The sequence below is a fragment of the Neolamprologus multifasciatus genome, chromosome 6 (assembly GCF_963576455.1).
Source record: "Neolamprologus multifasciatus chromosome 6, fNeoMul1.2, whole genome shotgun sequence".
Lineage (NCBI taxonomy): Eukaryota > Metazoa > Chordata > Actinopteri > Cichliformes > Cichlidae > Neolamprologus > Neolamprologus multifasciatus.
In genome coordinates this window covers 35,708,966-35,730,830 of record NC_140444.1, presented here as the reverse complement: position 1 = coordinate 35,730,830, position 21,865 = coordinate 35,708,966, and the positions used below count along the sequence as shown (strand labels likewise).

Sequence of the window (21,865 nt, the reverse complement as noted above, 5' to 3'; positions counted from 1 at the left end):
AAACCATCACTTTTGTTGTTCCAACAGTCTTGGAGGGATCCATCCAATGTGGGTTAGTGTCAGACCAGTAGCGGTGGTTTTGTTTGTTAACTTCACCATTCGCATAAAAGTTTGCCTCATCACTGAACAAAATCTTCTGTGTGAACTGAGGGTCCTGTTCCAACTTTTGTTTTGCCCATTCTGCAAATTCTGTGCACCGATCTGGGTCATCCTCGTTGAGATGCTGCAGTAGCTGGAGTTTGTAAAGGTGCCATTTGTGAGTAGCTAATATCCGCCAAAGGGATGTTCGACTAATGCCACTCTGCAGTGACATGCGGCGAGTGCTATGCTGTGGGCTCTTGCTGAATGAAGCTAGGACAGCCACTGATGTTTCTTCATTAGTGACAGTTTTCTTGCGTCCACATTTTGGCAAATCCAACGCTGAACCAGTTTCACGAAACTTAGCAAGCAGTTTGCTAACTGTAGCATGGGAGATGGGTGATCTCGTAGGGGGTCTTGCATTGAAATCTGCTGCAATGACCCGGTTACTGCGTTCACCAGATATCAACACAGTTTCGATCCGCTCCTCACGTGTTAACCTCTTCGACATGTCAATGGCTGTGAACAAAGAGAAACTTGTAAATAACTCATGAAAGAATAAAATTACGTTGAAACCAAGCACACCATTGTTTTTCTTGTGACATTACCAATAAGTTTGATGTGTCACATGGCCCTCTTCCTATTGAAAAAACAAAAGTTGTATCCAAGATGGCCAACTTTTAAATGGCCACCATGGTCACCACCCATCTTGAGGAGTTTGCCCCCTCACATATACTAATGTGCCATAAACATGACTTTAATATCACCAACCATTCCCATTTTATTATGGTGTATCCATATAAATGGCCCACCCTGTAGATTGTGTGCACTGTACATACCTAAGACCAATATATTCCTTTCAATAGTAACCTCTCTTCAGCAATAAATGCTGGTGTGCTTTATTTTTTCCATTTTTGTGTGTGCTGTGAGAATTATTAGAGGTTTCAATTGTTTTTCTTTCACTTGCTCTTTCTGATTCTGAAAAGCATGTCTGATAAAAATACTCTTAGGAAAGTGTATTTTGAGGGATTCTAAGTGTGTGAATGTTGTGAGTACTGGGTTTGAATGATTCTGTGCGAGTCGTACTAAATAATAAATAAGTAATAATCACACTACACGGGTTCATAGCAGAGTGTGTGAACAGAGGAAGTCTGAGAGAAAAGTGTGTGTGGGACGACGAAGTTTAGGGAAGGATGCAAAATGCTGAGGAAACTATTGTGTGGGTGATGCTACAAAACTGACCTAAAGAATGGTGATGTGTGTGGAAAAACAAACAACAAAAACTGTTAATTGTCCTGAGGTCTGAAAGAGATCTGCTAAGTATGCTAAAGACTGATGTGAATGCTTGCAAAACCAAAGAACTTAGTATATTTAAAAGTGTGTGTGCGTGAAATAAGGGTGCATTGTTTTTAGATCAAGACTTAGCAGAATTACAGAGGGTTTATAGACTGTAAATACAAAAAAATAAGAGTTTGATTAGCCTGAAGAAACAGGAAGGAGAGAAACAGAAAATATGAGTCTGTGTGGCTGTGTGTGTGACAGGAAGTAGTGTGTGTGACAGGAACTTTGCATGCCCATAAAAGGAAACTGGCTGATGTGTAGTGTGAGACAAGGGAGAGAGACTTAGAAGGATTGTCTTAAGAAAAAGTAATAAAAAAGGATATTAATCACATGTTTTAGTGTGTCAATACAGGTGGACTCTTCTCAACCTGAAAACATGAGTACAGCGACAAAAGGATAGATTAACAGAATTGGGATGAAAACAGGTCAGTCTTTGGCTTAAACATTTTTACAGCTCGACCTCTCATTCTGTCCCAATCCTGAGAAGAAGCTTAAAGGACAATCTCCTGATGAAGACAGACAGAACACCGTGTACTTGAAGAATTAACAGCAGGCAAAAAGACAGTGCAACTGAACTATAACACTGACGACTCCAGCAGCACCATGTAAGGAAGCACGTGATGCAACATGCACTGTGAATTACAGGCTGGTAAGAACAGTGGGATAAATAACTGTGGGAAAGCACTGGACACTGATTTTCAGATTTGCCATGCTTGGAGTAATCCTGAAAGAGAAGACTGAAAAGATCAAGAGAGAAGAAACAGAGAAGAAGAAACAGCTGAGTTGGGACTGTGTTTGCTGGAGATTTAAAGGCCAAACAGGACACTGTGAGAAGAGAGGGACGGGGACCAGTGAGAGGTCAAGCCTGGATGAGTTTGAGTGAGAGAGTACAGGATATGATTGGATTGACAATGGTGCCTGAATTCGTGGAGGTTTAGAATTGTCCACCACATCACAACAAAGAGGTAAAAAAAAAAAAGAAGGTAAAAATAATGAGAGGAACTAACTAACAATTATTTAATGAATAGAAAACACACATACACAAATTGTTACATGTGAAATTATTTTTGGAAAGAATCAGAAGTGAGACAGTTTGAATCCACAGCTCAGTGCAAAGATGCATGAATTAAACCTGATTATAAAATACATTTGCAATGAAGAAACAGCTTACACTCAACATTAATATGAACACATAACATAAATGCAATGAAGACACGCTTACACTTATATACATGACATAAATTGGTATTTCTGGCCGGAGGGAGAGAAGTGGGTCGGTTAAGCACTGATGATGATAATGAAAATGTCTCAGTTTTGTTATTTTCAGACGCAAAGCAGACCTGGACCAATTTTCCACATGCAGCGGTCGGGAGAAAGTTATAGGTGAACCTCACTGGTGTCACTGATTCTGGCATGAGAGCTCTCACTCCTGGCTGAAGACAACAAATGCTGTTATTTAAGGTGGGAAATCAAAATTTGGGTTAGCAACCTTGGGGAAGAGAAAACTGGCTGATTAAGTGGGAAAACTGTGAAGGAGTCTGAAACACTGCAAAAAGAAACATATACAAAATCACACACACAAACAGAAAATGCATTAACCTTATACAAGAGAGCTCATGAAGATTAATGCACAGACATTGATTAAACCTGGCTAAGAACACAAACATATGCAATGAAAATCAGCTTGCTACTTTCATAAGTGTTAGAATAGTGTGAAGTTAACACACTTAAAGCTTGAAGTTGAGGAATAACTGGGAGTTCCATGACAATGGAGTGATTTATGTGAAAAGGAAAATGTCTCCAGCTTGGGAAAGGGTGAAACTGCAGATCACCCGAAGCCCTTGATGGATACAAAATGAAATATAAATAAAATATTATAATAGTCTATTGTATATAAGTAGTATATTAGTATATTGTAATATACTAATAAAATATTGTAATGTACCATTGCTGTTATATAAAAAGATAATAACATTAATAATGACATAATATTAATATGAAGAGGCACCTCAGTCAGTTATGATGTGAGATTAAGCTTAAGGTTGCTCAAGCCTGTAGAATTGCAGAGAGACTATTTTGGATTCATCAGAGCCACTGCAAGGAAGTGGAGCTTGAAGCCCAGACCACTAGAGATTCACAAGTGTAAGGGGTATCTCACTGGTGTCAGTGGGTTCAGTGGTGAGGGAGGAGTGCTGATTGAGCTCAGCTCGCTCTCTCATTCTCTCCAGCCACTGACCAACTTTAGGCTCACTGATACATTGGGTGTGACCAACCTTAAGCATGAAGTGTTCTCAGGTGGAAACTGGCGTCTTACTACTGACAACGGCTCTGGTCTGCACTGGAAGACGGCAGAAAACAATACACGAGCCGAGAAAGGAGATGGACACATGACAACTCACATCTAACGCACATGACACAAGCACATCAGTACATCTAACCACATATGGAAAACACGCTGGACCTTATGAAGCACTAACTTCTGCACTAACACATCCTCCAACCTCACACACCCATATTTGCTCAATTGCGGTTTATTTCACACCTCAAACATTTAGTAAACAATTACGCAAATACAAGTAATCTGCAGCTAGTAAGAAAATAAACTTTTACGCTACGTCCGCACCTACACGGGTATGTTTGAAAACGCAGTTGTTTCGTCCACACGTAAACGGCGTTTCAAATCACCGAAAACTGAGATTTTTTAAAACTCATTTTTTGCGTTTACGTGTGAACGAGGAATACAGAGTTCTTCACGTAACGTTTATGGTATGTGCCTTTTTTCACGTCAGCTGTGCACCACGTTATTGCTTACATGAGAGGAATTGCAGAATGGCAGATAGTCAGATTAACAGTATTTTGTCTATCTTCAGGTTTTACACGCTTACATATAAACACGCAGTTACTGTCCCTCTATTTACAAAGGCTGAGGCGTCACGGTGTGATTATTTTACATGTAGTTGTTTTTTTCCTGTGTAATAATATTCAACATTGCTATCAATACATTTTTCTAAAAAAATGCCTCTCTGTGCAAAATGGGTCTAAAAACATAAATAACTGTGGGATACTGTTTGTCCGTGATTTAGACAGGGGGAACAAATCATGGCAGGATCAGCCTGATATTATTTGTATCCCACTGTAACTTTACTGTATAAAGAGCTAACATCTCCAAAATGTCAGGAGTAGTTAGTCATTACAACAAGTGTTTGTGATACTGTTTGTCCATGATTTAAACAGCCCAGCGCTGCTCCCGATGAAGAGAAAACCAATTCTGCAGGGAGACCTACCTCGGCACTTGTGCAGGTGAAACCAAAGGGAAGATTTGCTTCACCATATTTTCTAGTCTTTGGCTTAGAATGAAGTTGGTTTGGAAACATATTCAGCGATGCTTCATCTCCTGCTTTGCGTTTGTGTAGGCGCCCCATGCTAGCAGTGTCCAAGCGTTGTTTTCGTTTTTTTTCCCCTTTTCATCCCCCATCCCCCCGCAATGGCTCTGCGCCCCCCTAGGGGGCGGGCCCCACACTTTGGGAAGGTCTGGATTAATGGTAAAATGTATTATTGCTGTTCATGCTTTCAAACAATATTTCATGCATTAATGTCTTTGCAGCTCTGTGTCTATGGACCTCTAACATGCCAGTTTAATTAAACAGTTGTTAAAAAGCTCAGGGTTTTAAGTGTTATATGTAACAAATCTCTTCTTTAAAACTCACACAGTTTGTCATATTTTCTCTCTCAGGTCTGAAAGTCCACAGCATGCTGAAACATGAAGCCATCGTCCTCACTTTGGAAACTGTTAAGTTTCTGGCACGATGAACGTTACACGCCTCTCTACCCGTTTAAACTACCCTACTCTGACTTTCCTTAAAGAGTGACTTGTAACATATTAACTGAGTTAAGTGAGTCACATTTTCTTTGTTTTTATTTTTTGTAACAAGAAAGTCAATAATAAATAACTCCAATGCAATGATAAAAAAATGCAAAAGTTTAATAGAAATGTGTAAAAACAACATGCAGAGTGTAATCATTAGCTACATTTGTATGGAAGGAGACCACTGGCCAAATCATTCCTGATCTTCCAGCGAAGCGCTGACCGTTTCTTCTCTGTTGGCACGATGTAGGTGTTGGGTACGTAAACTCTCCGAGGTTTAGGCTGCAAAGACGAGGGATAAACTGTTTAACCACTAAAGCTGATCACTTTCGGATGTTCTGAGTCTCCAACTGTGATCTATGCAACAGCAGGCTCAGATATGTAAGCCACTTAAACAGTTGAGAGACGTTTTGTGTAGATTTTCGATCTCAGTTCTTTACACATCAATAATAAACTTTATTTATAAAGCACACTTAAAAACCAAGGGTATGCCAAGGTGCTTAACAAGTAAGATAGAGAATAGGAGGAGGATAATAGAAATAGGACCAAAGCAAGTACTAAGTATGCAAGCAGGTAGCTGTCACTGATACATATGAAAGCAACAGGTACAGAGCAAACAAGAATTTAAATGAGCATAAAAGTGCATAATATAAAATCATAAAAGAAATATTAACTAGAGGGAAAGGCAAGATTGAATAAGTGGGTTTTTAGTCGTGATTTGAACAGTGCAATGGAATCAGATGCGCGGAGGTCGAGAGGAAGGGTATTCCACAGTACCGGGGCAGCCAGAGCAAACGCACGGTCACCCCGGACTTCAGCCGAGATCTGGGTTGGGTCAGAAGTAGTTGAGCGGCAGATCTGAGTGTTCTAGCAGGAGTATGTGATTTGAGAAGTTCACTAAGATAACTTGGCGCTAATTTATTAATAGTTTTGAATCAAGTTATATACATCAAGTTAAAGGAAATTTTAGCTCTGTTTGGCATTTGACTGTTGTGTTTGTTACAAGTGGTCAAAGAGATTCAAATAGAAATCTTACTCTGAACACAGTGCTACCTTTATTTACCCTTTAACACGTCTCAGAACATCCACACTCTCCTATAAACAGCTGCCCATTGTGTTCTTGGAAAATATTTGCAGAATGTGTAAAGATCCGAAGATAAGATCCAACCACAGAGGTTTAAGATTTTACAGGACGGAGATAAAACAATAAACTTTTGTTTCAGACAAAATCTGAAATAAAGAGCTGCAGGTCATTGCACTGTAATTTCTTACAAATTCGTCCATGAGATAGATGTACACTACCAGTCAAAAGGTTGGACACACCTTCTCATTTCATGTTTTTCATTTATTTTTATTTTTCCTCTGATACATTTTAACCTTCCGGTTGAGTGAACGCTGGCGCGACTTGCTGCCGCCAGTCATCGCTACCTCTGTCGCTACCGGATTCCTGTCCTGTTCCTGTCTCTACGGCCCACCGGTGTCTCTGTCTTTGTCCAGTTGTTCCTGTCCGTGATGTGGCCTCTCAGGATCTATGCACTGTCTGTGTGGGTCTGGATCTTTATGTCATCGATCTACCGACTTGGCACTGGGATCCATCAGTATACAGCTGATGAGCTCCTCCAGCTCCGCATCTCCCTGGCTGCTCCACCGCTGGCTGCTCTTCATCTCCACATGGACATTGCCTTCCTCCCTCGCCGAAAGTACGTACATCGGGGCTCCCGTCGGTATTTCCGTCAGGATAATTCCAAGCCAATTCAGTCCTTCTGGTCCACCTCTGGTCTCTGTCAACGGAAACCCGGCAGGTCTGTTGACCACAATGTTTTGGCTAACCTGCCCAGGTCGGCCAACACTCTCATCCAGTCCGACAGTACTTCCGTCAACTTCGCCCTGCTTAATATCCGTTCGCTTACGAACAAAGGACATCTCATCCAGGATCTCCTAACAGACCGTAAGTTTGATTTTTTCTGCTTGACTGAGACATGGCAACAGCCCAATGACTTTTCGCAACTCAATGACTCCACCCCCCCAGGGTTTGTTTACACCGTATTATTTCTTTCCGGAATATCAAGAATATAAATCTTGATATCCTTTCTTCTGCTCTCTCTAGCTGCTTGTCTCTTAACATCTTGGCTATTCAAGACGATCTAGTATTTTATTATAATCATAGCCTCAGTAGTATTTTGAATTCTCTTGCTCCACAAAAAACCAGAACTGTACTCTTTTCTCGCTCTGCACCCTGGTACACACCAGAACTCCGACTATTGAAAGCTAAAGGCCGACGGCTTGAACGTCTCTATAAGAAAACTGGCCTTACTATTCATAAGGATATGTTTAATAACCATGTTCTGTTTTATCAGGAATGTATCAGTCAAACTAAATCTGCCTATTATTCTACCATTGTCTGTTCAAGTGAGAACTCCACCAAGACCCTATTCTCATTATTCAACTCCTTTAACAGGCCACCTGATTCTCTGCCCGCTCATCTCTATTCATCGAACTTCTGCGACGCTCTAAAGCTATTCTTCACTGAAAAAATTCATAAAATACACCTAGACTTGGTCCCTAATGCTCAATGTAGCTCCTCTGTCGTAATTCCACCCCCTTCTCACTTCCTCTCTGTTTTTCAACTTCTGTCTTTAATTGATATTGCTGATCTCATCCACAAATCAAAACCTTCTACCTGCCAGTTTGATCCTATCCCCACTGTCCTTGTCAAAGCCTGTTTACCCCCTCTCCTTCCCCTCATATCTGCTATTATTCACTCTTCACTCACCACTGGAACTGTTCCTGCTTCTTTCAAAGTTACCGCCATTACCCCAATCCTGAAAAAAACAGGTCTAGATCCCAACTTTAATAATTTCAGTCCTATCTCCAATCTACCATTCCTCTCAAAAATTCTTGAAAAAAATAGTTGCTTCTCAAGTCTATCTACACCTCACTGATAATAACCTTTACGAACAGTTCCAGTCTGGTTTCCGTCCTCTGCATAGCACCGAAACTGCTCTCATAAAAATAACAAATGATCTTCTTATGGCAGCTGATTCTGGTCTCCTCTCCATCCTTATTCTCCTTGATCTGAGTGCAGCCTTTGACACCATCTCTCATCCCATTCTCAGATTAGCTTCTATTGGTCTCTCTCATACTCCATTAGCCTGGTTCAAATCGTACCTGTCTGACCGCACTCAGTTCATTCAATTAAAATCCTTCACTTCTCAGCCTTCTCCTCTATCTACTTCTTCCTCTCTGACATATTTTTCGTAAATATAATATTCAGTTCCACTGCTATGCCGATGACATCCAGCTTTACCTCTCTACCAAACCCGATTCTACTCTTCTTCCACCCTCCCTTACCCTCTGCTTAGCTGAACTCAATTCCTGGTTCTCCTCCAACTTCCTTAAACTCAACAGCAATAAATCAGAACTTCTCCTGGTCGGCACTAAACGATTGCTATCCAGAATTAACAATTTCTCTCTCACTATCAATAATTCGCTGGTCCCTATCTCTCCCTCTGTGAAAAGCTTGGGTGTCATTCTCGATAGCACATTATCTTTTAATTCACATATCAATAATGTCACATGTGCAGCATATTTTCAACGCCGTAACATCAATCGCCTCCGCCCTTTCCTCACTCTTCATGCCACTGCCATTCTCGTCCATAATCTTGTTATCTCTTGAATTGATTACTGTAACTCACTACTATTTGGCCTTACACAAAAATCCATTAACAAGCTCCAACGTGTCCAGAACTCTGCTGCCCGTATTATTACTAGGACTTCCTCTACCCACCACATCTCCCCAATCCTGAAGCAGCTTCACTGGCTCCCGGTTAAATTTCGCATCCATTTTAAAATAATTCTTTATACATTTAAGGCTCTTCATTCTCTCTCTCTGATTTAGTACAGATGAACTTCCCATCCCGGTGCCTCAGATCTTCATCTTCTCTTTCTCTCTCTGTTCCTTCCGCTCGTCTGATTACAATGGGGGGCGGGGCTTTTAGTTGCTCTGCCCCTCGACCCCTGACCTCAGAAATATTAGTTCATTCCCTCTTCTTAAGTCCACCCTCAAAACACATCTGTTTAAAATTGCTTATGTTTAAACCTCTGTATGCTCTTAACTTTTATCTGTTATTCTTATTTTTGTGTATATTTCCAGTTTTTGTGTTTTTATTTGTTGTACAGTGTCCTTGGGTGCTTTGAAAGGCGCTATCTTTTAAATAAAATGTATTATTATTATTATTATTATTATTAATATTATTATTTTTACCATAATTTATTTTATGGTATGGTATACCATATATTTTATGTTTTGAGAGAGATTATCCAAAGTTTGTATTCACACAACTTGTGTACAAAAGGACAAATGAGAAATAGAAAAAAGAAATCTGGAGAAATACTTACTGGTGGAGGCTGATATGTGAGCCGTTGCTGAAAAGAAAAACATACACTCATAAGTACTTCCAATAAACATTGCAGCCCAGGACAATGAAACAAAACAGGAAGTTTATAAGTCAGATCATTCTATTACTGAGAAAAGCGACGGTGTAATAACGTCATGTCTCATCCCACAAGTATGAAAACAAAGATGGTTGAACATCTATGTGAGGAGTGCTAACACTTGCCTATTGAAGTTATATTTTCTACCTTAATCTCTGAGCGCAGTGCCCTCCTGTCCTTCTCTCCTGAAAGTTTGAACATCTCCCAGAGCTGCTTGTACTGGAAATACCTGCAGACATAAGAAAACCCAGTGAGCAAACATGTAACCATCGCATCAATGTGAACCTGATGGGTGTGATTCTTCCAGACTGCTGCTGTATTAAGGTACAAACAGAATGTTACAGAACTGTTATACAACATGAGGGTAATCAATTAACCCTTTAAGACCTACCATAGAACCAAGCCCGCCAGAGCTTATATTATATTTTTACATGCTGTAGTGCCATTTTTGGGAGCATTTCAAGTTGCTATACATTAATACAACTATTATAGCCCAAATTTTAATAATATGTCTGCATTAAGTGCATAGAAATTACATAAATTGCAATAAACTACAGAAAAATTGAAAATTGTTTTTGTTTTTTTAACATATACTTCTAGTTAGAGAAATTTAAGAGGCTTATCCCTCAAAACTGTAAATACAAAAAAGTTGCACAAAATAGTTTCCCACCACAGGAAATTTATTTTGAGTGTCTTCATAGTTTTATTTTTGAAATACACCAATTTTTATATACTGCAGGAAAAACGAAAATAAATATTATAATGCAAATTTGCAAAAAAGCAGCATATGCATCAAAATAAACTATTTCCAGCAGTGCAATTTTAGTTCTAAGCATCCCAGAAACAACACAGAAAGTCATAAAGTCAAACATAACTGTTAAAAACACCAGTATAGGCCATTGACTGTAGAAAACAGCCAATGGTATAGGCTCATGAGGCCCTGATGGTAAAAAAAACAAACTACATTTCAGCGAAAATGACGTCACTTCCGGTTCCGGCCAGGTAATGGCGGACATGCGCTAGTTCACGCTGACGTCTATTCTAACTAGGAAGTGTTATGAACAGCTGATCAGATCGGCAAAGCGTGTTTCTGGAATATTATGTTTTTGTTGTTGCAAGTGCTTTTTATGCAGTTTTTGCAAAGCTATATGTGGAAGGAAACCGTGACCTAGGAAAAGCTGATGGCATAAGATGTAAGTACAACTCCTCCGGTTTCATATGCAAAAAAAATTATTGCGCTAGCTCACGTGGTTGCAGTTCTACAAGGATTTAAAAGTAGTTGCGCAAAACTGTGCCTGCTCTGACCGGTTTTAAAGGGTTAAAATTACTGTCCTTTATTTGGCATAATTACTGTCTAACTTACACTAACACAAGTTATAGGAAGTACTGAAAGGCTGTATGGAAGCATTAAGGCGCTGCACATGAGTCTTCTAATGGAAAATAAATCTATTAAGAAACCTATCAGGAGCCTCTAGACTCATAATTCCACATTATTTCAGGTGTGAGTCTCAAACAGAAGTGGCAGTCCTGTTCATTTTTTAACCACTGCATTTTGTAACTTACTTGGCTACTGGGTCGGTCTTCTTTATGGTCTGTTGACTCATCACTGGCCGGATGACTGAAATGAAAATCCATGTGAGAAATTATCCAAAAGTCAGAGAAAGAAAAATCTTTATATTGTGCTTTATTGCCAGCTTACAGGACTTTGGTTTGGGCCTTATATCAACATCACTCTTAGTTCGAGTCTGCTTCCCCCACAAAGAAAGAAACAGAAGAAAAAAAACAAGACATTACATCTTCAACTGTTATTAAGACAAGGAAATGTGTTAGTTTTATTAATATAATATAGCTATAGATATAATATTGCATAAAATCGCAACATCAGTCTCCTCAAGGCACTTTGTATTGTAAACTAAGACCCCACAACAGGGTAAACCCATAGAGAGGGAACAGCAACAATCAAATGACCCCTTTATGAGCAAGCACTTGGTGACAGAGGGAAAGAAAAAAATCCTTTTAACAGGATGAAACATCTGGCAGAACCAGGCTAAGGGAAGGGCAGCTATCCCCCCTTGCCAGTTGGCAGAAGAGGAGCAAGATAGGACAGAAGACACACTTTGAACTCTATTAAATTTCTTAAATCTTAAGAGACTACATTACCCACCATGCTTTTCATGTACGATTCAAAAGCGCTTAAAGACACTCTTTCACTCTCAGACGTCTGAGTGTCGCTCTGATCATCCAGGTCTTCGTTGTCTGACTCAGGTGACTCCTGCTCAGGTGATGTGGCTAAATGAAGTTGAGCCAGTCTTTCCTCCAGACAGCTCGCTGTACCTGCAAACACAAATCACTAACCATCAGCAAACCCAACACTTCACTCTCAGCTACTTTAAAAGAGACATAGTTTGCTCATTTCCAACTCCATATTTGGATTCTTGGCTACTTTGAAGAGAGTATCAAAGTCTGTGTTAATACATGTAGAAATATTAAACTTTTCCTGCTAAAATTAGCAAATATCCAGCTCAATATTTTTGCCACAGTTCAAAATAATCCTTTTTTATTTGATAGTGAGCCTTGGTTCTGCTTCAAGGTTCATCTACTGTCTGACAGGATGACATTTTAGTTCCTCTTCCTATAAGCGGCTCCAAGACAACATTCTCCTGATTGGCTGCCCCTCAAAGGGCTGAAAAAAACTTAAAATGAGCATTTAGATCAGCGAGAAGTCTCACATCGATTACTAACACACATGCACACCTCATTATTTAAAACACTGGACCATGTTTAATAGAAGTATTTATTTTGTAATAGTACATATGTATGTTAGAAAATAAGGGAAAACAGCCCACCTTTTAAACTTTTCATATCAACACTAATTGAGAAGTCAATTTACAATTAATGTGATGTTGGAATTTAATACCTGCATTAAAAATGGACATCTTATATCAAGAAATGTAACTCTTTGAAAAATTGTTTTCATACAACATGGATTTATTTTTCTGAATATAAATCCAATAACCTTTTTTAAATGTCCAAACTGGGATGTAATTTATTATTCAAAGCTGACCTTTTTATGGCTAAATGCCCAAAAACATGTAGCTCATCAGAATCTCATGCTGATGCCACAACTAAAAAAGTTCAACAAAGACAGTTCTTTTTAAGGGAAATGAGATCTTTTAATGTCTCATCTGAGATGTTGTCCTTGTTTTATAGAAGTTTTATCGAATCTGTGATGTCTTTTTGTATCGCTGCCTGGTTTGGTAACCTGACGGTGAAGAATAAGAATCGGTTGGGACTTCTGGTAAAAACTGCTAGCAAAATTTCAGGGCGCTGGCAAGATGGACTTTTGGCCATTTACAATAGAAATGTGCTTAGAAAGGCTCATTCTATTATTAATTGTGTGAACCATCCACTTCACAGTGAGTTTGAGTTGTTGCCTTCTGGCCGCCGTTTCAGAGTACCTCCGAGGAGGACTAAAAGACTCCAGGTCTCTTTTATCCCTACTGCGTCTTGTCTCCTTAATGGCAAATAATTGTCCTTGAACTTTCTATCATTATTATTGATATTATTATTTTATAGTATTGTTCTGTTTATTTTTATCCTGCTGCTAAACTAATTTCCCCTTGTGGGACAATAAAGAAATTGAATTGAATCATTTCTGAGCCTCTGACCAAACAGCAAAAAAAAAAAACTCCTTGCAGTAACAAGTATCATGACGTGCTGATTTAGAAGCTGGAAAACATTTACCCCTGTCCTGTCTGAGGTTTCCGTCCCACTCTGCACACATGTTGTCATACATCATGGCCGAGCTAATGTTCACTCTGGAGTCAATAAACTTGATGTCTTTGTTGCTCGAAGACTCGTCTGGATCTCCACCCTCCACGTTTCCTCCGACGTCTTTCTTGACATCATTGAACCCATGAAGGTCGTGCACCTCTATTTCTTGTTTTTGCTTCTTGTCCAGCAGGAACATGTCTTCAGCCTGAACAGTGCGATGCTGTTCTTTTGGTGCTTTCTTTTCAGATGCCGCATGTAGATCGCACTCCTCCTCACCTGCCTGCTTTTTCTTCTGTTCCGAATGCACTTCTGTGATGTGGATGATTTCTCTACAGCACGCCACATCATCAAAATTCTTGCTGACCTCTAACACAGACAGTTCATTGAAGTCTGGCTTATGTGTAGGTTCAATAAGAAAGTCGCCAAAGCTGCTGAGTGACCGACTGTCCTCTTCGTCCTCTCTCATCTCAGACAGATCCCCCCGACTATCCTGATCAAACTCTGTTATGGTGTGGTCATCTCTGTACTCTGCTCCCTCCTGCCCCTCTGGTTTGTAGGTCCCGTAGCCAGAGGTCATCAGACTTGGTGCGAGACTATCTGGACTGCTACTACACCTTTCTTCTTCCTCCTCCTCATCGTTACTTGTCTTATCCAAACTTTCCTTGCTGAAGTTGCTCTGGTTGTTCAACCCACTCTTTACCTCCTCTGAAGCCCCCTGAAGTAAATCTTCTGCATCGGTGGCTGGTTTAGAGTCAGTCATTCGCTCAATCTCATCCTCTTCTTCTTTCTCCTCATCTCCATCAGACCAAAATGAGGAGGAAAGGGAATTCTTGTCATCTTCACTCTCTTCGTCTGACTGAGTGCTGCACATTTTGTACATGTTGAGTTTGCACTACAACTGAGGTGTATGGAGTGTGTGATCTGAGAAGGCACAGGACTTAAGGAAGTAGCTAAGAGGATTAGCTGAAGCCTCAAAAACTGGAACAGCGCCCACTGCTGCTGACCAAAAGGAATTACACTGCTGCGTTTACTCTTTAATGCTGCTTGTTTCAATAGTTGTTTGTTATTGTGAGACATGGAAGGCCAGGGTTCAACTATAAACATGAAACTTCGGATAAAACTTGTTGTGATCCATAAATACAAACTGGATATCTTCAGCAGTACTCAGTCAATTTATTCTTTAATTTTCTTCTTGAAATTATTTCTGCACTTCAGTTTACCTTTTTTTTTTATTCTAATCTAGTTATAGTAAAGCTACCTAAAAAAAGATCCCAATTTGATTAATAGTACACATCAATTGTACATTACAGCTTTGTGAAAACATAAAATCAAACATTATTACTTATTATTTTAGAACAATAAACCTTAAAGCAGATGATCAGAAGATATTACAGATCTTTGTCCATTAGTTTTTGTTACCTGAGTCTTCACTGTAGACTGATTCATCACAGACAAGTGACTGTCCTTTGTGTTTCCTGAGGGGGGGGAGCATAATTAGAGTTGAAGACCTTTTCCATTTGGCACATCTGGAACAAGTCATCTCTCCACAATAAGTTGACTTGTTCCAGATGTGCCACAAATTCCCTGTTAGTGTTAGCTAGGGCTGCTCAATTAATCGAATTTTAATCTCGATTACAATCTGGGCTTTCAACGATCATTAAAAATGACTGAGCCGATTATTAGCCCCTCCCTTGTGCTTTACTCTCGCTGCTCCGTGTGGCAAATCGAGCGCACCTCTCTGCATTTCGAACACGTGTCACAACAATTAAGAGGACCCGAGGGAAGCTCGGAAAGCTCGGAAAGCTAAGCAGAAGTTATTTGGAGAGGAGAGTGACTGCTGTTGGTTGAAAAGAGAGGTAAAAAAAACTTCAGTGGTGTGGAAACATTATGGGTTCACGGAGTCAGACGTGGATCAAGTAGACACAGTGTGTAAACTTTGCTACAGTGTCGTAGCTGCACCACAGAGCAACACTGCAAAGTTCACTAAACATAGATGTTTACATTTTTCATTTATTTTTTATATTGCAAACATTTGCACTGTTATCAGTATTTGCACACTATTTTATATTATTTTTTGACAATCTTTAAAGTCATTATTCAACACATTGTTATTGTTAAATAAATATCGTCAAATAATCGAGATCTCAATTTCAGTGAAAATAATCGTGATTATCAGTTTTGCCATAATCGAGCAGCCCTAGTGTTAGCCAATGAAGAAATGATATAAAAAGAGAAGAATATGTCAATGATAAAAACAACAACTTAAATTTGAATATCGACCTGCGATATAAATTGGAGATCGGTGTCAGAGATGATGAAAAACACGGGTTTTATTTCATATTTATTTAAAATCTTGGGCTAAACTGTAAATAAAGTTTACAGTTTAAATAAACTGTAAAAAAGTAAAACAGACTAATCCAGACAGTAAGCACATAGGCCCATAAACCCATAGACTCTTTCACTCGTAAGCCATTAGTGGTTACAGAGCAGAATAACATGAGATTTACAAACAAAAATAAACAAACAAACTTGTTCTTTGGTAATCAGAACAAAATTGTATCTGGAAAGCTGTTTCCTAGAAATGCATAAAATCCTACACTTTACGAGCTTTTTTTATTAATACAAAGAAAAATCCAGCTGCTGCTAGTTGGAAAGACAAATAAAACTAAAACTAACTCTGGACAAACAAATGAAAAAATTAGCACACGATTCGTAAAACTACCTCAGAACTTTTCTCTTGATGAAGTGTCTCCCCTGGGTGTCTGGGGTAGATGTGTAGCTATCTGTCAGAGGTGAGTGGATGGTATCCTCAAGATCCTGCTCCACCTGAAGCCTGCTTGGAGCACCTGGAGGGAGCTTGAGCTTCTGGGCCACCGAGTGTTGAGCGTACGAGTCATAGTCTCCGTTATAACAGTTGATGAGCGTCTGGGTGTGACATTACATGCTTTTAATTTATTGCACATGCCTGACACCATTACAATTAAGACTATGTTTGTTGCCCAATCAAAGTAGTGCCACTCATGACATGATTTTATGTGGCAACACATTAACAGCATTTGGCTCAATAGAGCAATGAATGCAAGAATAAATGAATATAATATAAAAACATATCTTGTATGTTATGAGTCATTAATGCTTACCTTTCTGGCATGGTCTGTACTGCCTGCATGTAGGAAGAATGCTTCACTAGTGCCTTTAAAGCAGTGTGGACTAACTGTGGAGAAAACCAGAGCTCAAGTTAGATGTTATTAAGTGTTATAAAAGTGAAATACTCAAAATCACAAAGTGAGTGCTCTGACCCTTTTCTTTGGTATAGGCAGGGGGACTTGGCTGAGGTGTAGTTGCCGGAGATTTGGCATTCATCTCATTTGATGAGGAAAGGCCTTTCCACTCCCCTCGTCGAATCAGCTCATCCAGATCTAATCACAAAAATGACAGTTTTTCCTCAATATTTACTGATTTACATGTCTGCAATCATTTCCTGTAATGTCTGTCATCTCCACATCTATTTCTATTATTACACTCTACCAGAGTAGCTCTGCATAATTCACGGTTCAAAATAATCCTTAACTATGTTATACTGTGCTTCTGTGCAGCCCCTCAGTTCATCTATAGTGTGAAACAACTGTTTAATTTCATCTCTCTTTAGGCTAACTTTCCTCTGATTAACTGCGCCTCAGAAACTGATGGTTTGAACAACACGTGTGCCCATAACTAGAGTTGTACTCCTGACATAACCACATAAGGGAAATCCATTATCTAAGACAAGTTACACCCCCTCCCCCAAAAAACAACCCAATTACTCAACTCTTTGAAACTCCTAAAGTCTGAGCTTTTTACTCGCAGAGAATACTTACTGAGCTCATTTTTGGAAACTCTGATTATGTTTAATATGTGATAGAAAATTACTGAGCTCATTTTTTGAAACTTTGATTATGTTTAATATATGATAGAAAATTACTGAGCTCATTATTTTAAACTTTTATGTTTAATATGAGTATATGACAGAAAATTAAGAAAAACAAGAGATCAATTCTTAGAATTAAAATTTTAAATAATCAGTGCACAATAAATATATTAAACTGCAAAACAATATGGCAATGTGAGTTGGGAGGTTTAAGAAGGGTTGGTATGTATATGTTTAACCTTGTTTAAATTCACGCAGCCTGTGCTTTGGTATGTTTTTGTAGCCAAGGAGGGCTAACTGTTCTTGAATTTCCTCCTCTGAGAAATCCAGGCTGTCCATAATATTTCCAGCTTCCAGTCACTGATATGAAAACAGTCCTACATGAAAAAAAATCTATATCAAACACAAAGACAAAACCAGATATGCAGGATGCAAGATGTTATGTCATAAACAAAATGTTCTTTTGATACATGTAAAGCTTTTCAAACACGTTTTACGCACTTTTATCACAGTGTTGGACAATGAGACACACTTTTGGTATGATTACTAGCTCAGTTGCAATTTTAACAAACAGTCTGTAGATACTCTATAACAAATATCAAATACACCAAGAGCAAATAAATAAGTCTAACATCTGCGTTGATTTCCTACTGTCCTAACAACAATTCAAAACTGATTGTATAACAGCTGTTAGCAAGCTTGGCTAGCCGTTCCCAACCAGACATAAAGAGAAACGATGTTAACTAATTTTAACTCGTCCGTTCTCACCTTCACACAAGCCGGTTGGGTGTTAGCGTGAACCCATCCTGCTAATGTTACCGGTGTAGTTTATCGAAGTAGTAGCTGCGCTTTATTGTTTGTACAGAGTTAAACACTCAGCACCAAGACAACGGCCGTAAAGAGCTTTGAAAATGACGCCTGCTAACGTCATTGACATAAACATCCGGTCTTTTTCTTCTTCGTTGTACTATTTAGCGATTGACGAGTCGACACATTACCACCTCCAACTGGACTGGAAAAGTACAACGACGATAATAAATCTCTTAAATCACATTAATTATCCTCCCAGATAGGAACAACAGGGCACGGTGTGTGTAACACTGTGAGAGGAAAATGTTAAAGTTGCTTTAAAAATACCATAAACTGATTTTGAGGTAGTATATTGCTGTAGTTTTTAGTTAAAATTGGATATTCAATCTAGTTTATCAATGTTGACGTTTTCATCAAATACTAAGCAAAGACATTTGCACATCAGTAATATAGTATACTAATATAATTGTAATATACTGAAAATTATTTCTTTAGATGATGTAATTAAAGAAACATGATGGATTGACATTAGAACTGAACATTTACCATCCGTCCATTGAGCCATTTTCTTATGCTTATCTTTATGAGGGTTGCAGGGCTGCTGGAGCATATCCCAAGTGCTATAGGGTGAGAGGCAGTTTCCTGCTTCCTGTACAGAACATCAGTCTGTCGCAGGACAAACACAGAGAGACAGACAGCCATATGCACTCACATGTACACCTATGGAGAAATTAGAATCACCAGTTAACTTAACCCCACTAATTAATGGTTAGTTAGTGGCACGTGGTAGCAGCACGGTGGCACGGTGGTTAGCACTGTTGCCGCACAGCAAGAAGGGCCTGAGTTCAATTCCAACATCAGGCCGGGGTCTTTCTGTGTGGAGTTTGCATGTTCTCCCCGTGTTTGCGTGGATTCCCTCCGGGTACTCCGGCTTCCTCCCACCGTCCAAAGACATGCAGCTTGTGGGGATAGGTTAATTGGATAATCCAAATTGCCCATAGGTGTGAATGTGGGAGTGAATGTGAGCACAAATGGTTGTCTGTGTGTTAGCCCTGAGACAGACTGGCAACCTGTCCAGGGTGTACCACGCCTCTCGCCCTATGACAGCTGGGATAGGCTCCAGCGCCCCCCGCGACCCTGAAAAGGATAAGCGGAAGCGAATGGATGGATAGGGGATTGAAATCTGAGACTTTCCATCTTAAATGCACATATTAAACAAATATGTAGGGCTGCTTTCTTCCATTTCAAGAGTCAAGATTGAAGATTCTTTATTTGTCACATGCATAGTTATACGAGAACAACACGTAGTGAAATGTGTCCTGAAAAGCTCCTTGACTGTGCAAAAAGAGAACTTAATAAACAGTAAGTGAATATATACAAGGATGACATTCAGTAAGTGAGTGAATTACAGTGGGGCAAAAAAGTATTTAGTCAGCCACCGATTGTGCAAGTTCCCCCACTTAAAATGATGACAGAGGTCAGTAATTTGCACCAGAGGTACACTTCAACTGTGAGAGACAGAATGTGAAAAAAAAAAAAAAATCCATGAATTCACATGGTAGGATTTGTAAAGAATTTATTCGTAAATCAGGGTGGAAAATAAGTATTTGGTCAATAACAAAAATACAACTCAATACTTTGTAACATAACCTTTGTTGGCAATAACAGAGGTCAAACGTTTACTATAGGTCTTTACCAGGTTTGCACACACAGTAGCTGGTATTTTGGCCCATTCCTCCATGCAGATCTTCTCAAGAGCAGTGATGTTTTGGGGCTGTCGCCGAGCAACACGGACTTTCAACTCCCGCCACAGATTTTCTATGGGGTTGAGGTCTGGAGACTGGCTAGGCCACTCCAGGACTTTCAAATGCTTCTTACGGAGCCACTCCTTTGTTGCCCGGGCGGTGTGTTTTGGATCATTGTCATGTTGGAAGACCCAGCCTCGTTTCATCTTCAAAGTTCTCACTGATGGAAGGAGGTTTTGGCTCAAAATCTCACGATACTTGGCCCCATTCATTCTGTCCTTAACACGGATCAGTCGTCCTGTCCCCTTGGCAGAAAAACAGCCCCACAGCATGATGTTTCCACCCCCATGCTTCACAGTAGGTATGGTGTTCTTGGGATGCAACTCAGTATTCTTCTTCCTCCAAACACGACGAGTTGAGTTTATACCAAAAAGTTCTACTTTGGTTTCATCTGACCACATGACATTCTCCCAATCCTCTGCTGTATCATCCATGTGCTCTCTGGCAAACTTCAGACGGGCCTGGACATGCACTGGCTTCAGCAGCGGAACACGTCTGGCACTGCGGGATTTGATTCCCTGCCGTTGTAGTGTGTTACTGATGGTGACCTTTGTTACTTTGGTCCCAGCTCTCTGCAGGTCATTCACCAGGTCCCCCCGTGTGGTTCTGGGATCTTTGCTCACCGTTCTCATGATCATTTTGACCCCACGGGATGAGATCTTGCGTGGAGCCCCAGATCGAGGGAGATTATCAGTGGTCTTGTATGTCTTCCATTTTCTGATGATTGCTCCCACAGTTGATTTTTTCACACCAAGCTGCTTGCCTATTGTAGATTCACTCTTCCCAGTCTGGTGCAGGTCTACAATTCTTTTCCTGGTGTCCTTCGAAAGCTCTTTGGTCTTGGCCATGGCGGCGTTTGGAGTCTGACTGGTTGAGGCTGTGGACAGGTGTCTTTTATACAGATGATGAGGTCAAACAGGTGCCATTCATACAGGTAACGAGTGGGGGACAGAAAAGCTTCTTACAGAAGACGTTACAGGTCTGTGAGAGCCAGGGATTTTCCTTGTTTGAGGTGACCAAATACTTATTTTCCACCCTGATTTATGAATAAATTCTTTACAAATCCTACCATGTGAATTCATGGATTTTTTTTTCACATTCTGTCTCTCACAGTTGAAGTGTACCTCTGGTGCAAATTACTGACCTCTGTCATCATTTTAAGTGGGGGAACTTGCACAATCGGTGGCTGACTAAATACTTTTTTGCCCCACTATACATACATTAAGTAAATGCATTGAGTGTTTCTTCTTCAGTCACCTTTCTCACTCACTATGTCATAATACACCCTCTCAGCATTGAATCATACTTGTTATTAATCTCTGTCTCTCTTCCACAGCATGTCTTCTATCCTGTCTTCCTTCTCTCACCCCAACCAGTTGCAGCAGATGGCCCCGCCCCTCCCTGAGCCTGGTTCTTCCAGAGGTTTCTTCCTGTTAAAAGGGAGTTTTTCCTTCCCACTGTTGTGCTTTCTCAAAGGGGGTCATGATTGTTGAGTTTTTCTCTTTATATATTATTGTAGGGTTTACCTGACAATATAAAGTACTTTGACGTGACTGTTGTTGGTGCTGTATGAATATTGAATTGAAAAATAAATTGAAGTACAATACAAATAAATGGTGTTGTTGGGCACAAACATGTAAAGGCCCCACATCTATCATTTAAAGCTGTACCACCATAGTTCATTTAGTGCTTCTGTTAGCAGAGTTGGACCATAAGTTGATGTTGAAGGCCCCACAGAAGACTAAAAGGTAAACCTTGAGTTTTGAAATCTTTGCTATTAAAAGTGGAATG

The 21,865-nt window shown here is 39.8% G+C and overlaps 2 protein-coding genes across 4 annotated transcripts in view; one reads left to right on the top strand and one right to left on the bottom strand.

The window, feature by feature from the left end:
- LOC146517529 (uncharacterized) overlaps nt 1–21,865 on the top strand; it is a 149,371-nt gene that overhangs the window by 31,907 nt on the left and 95,599 nt on the right. The gene's annotated exons all lie outside the window — the stretch shown is intronic.
- On the bottom strand, nt 5,385–18,439 carry hyls1 (HYLS1 centriolar and ciliogenesis associated). 2 transcript variants are annotated; one of them, XM_085164358.1, is made up of 13 exons: nt 18,228–18,439; nt 17,699–17,852; nt 16,852–16,971; nt 16,693–16,766; nt 16,275–16,477; nt 14,972–15,027; nt 13,523–14,347; nt 11,943–12,112; nt 11,478–11,523; nt 11,342–11,396; nt 9,926–10,007; nt 9,683–9,709; nt 5,385–5,566 (listed from the first exon to the last, which is right to left on the bottom strand). In XM_085164358.1, exons 2-13 carry the CDS (start codon nt 17,796–17,798, stop codon nt 5,441–5,443), a joined length of 1,884 nt encoding a protein of 627 aa, XP_085020484.1. In that variant the 5' UTR covers nt 17,799–17,852; nt 18,228–18,439; the 3' UTR covers nt 5,385–5,440. The 2 variants fall into 2 exon arrangements, with proteins under 2 accessions (XP_085020484.1, XP_085020483.1); XM_085164357.1 differs by having other exon boundaries at nt 17,699–17,836; nt 18,228–18,437.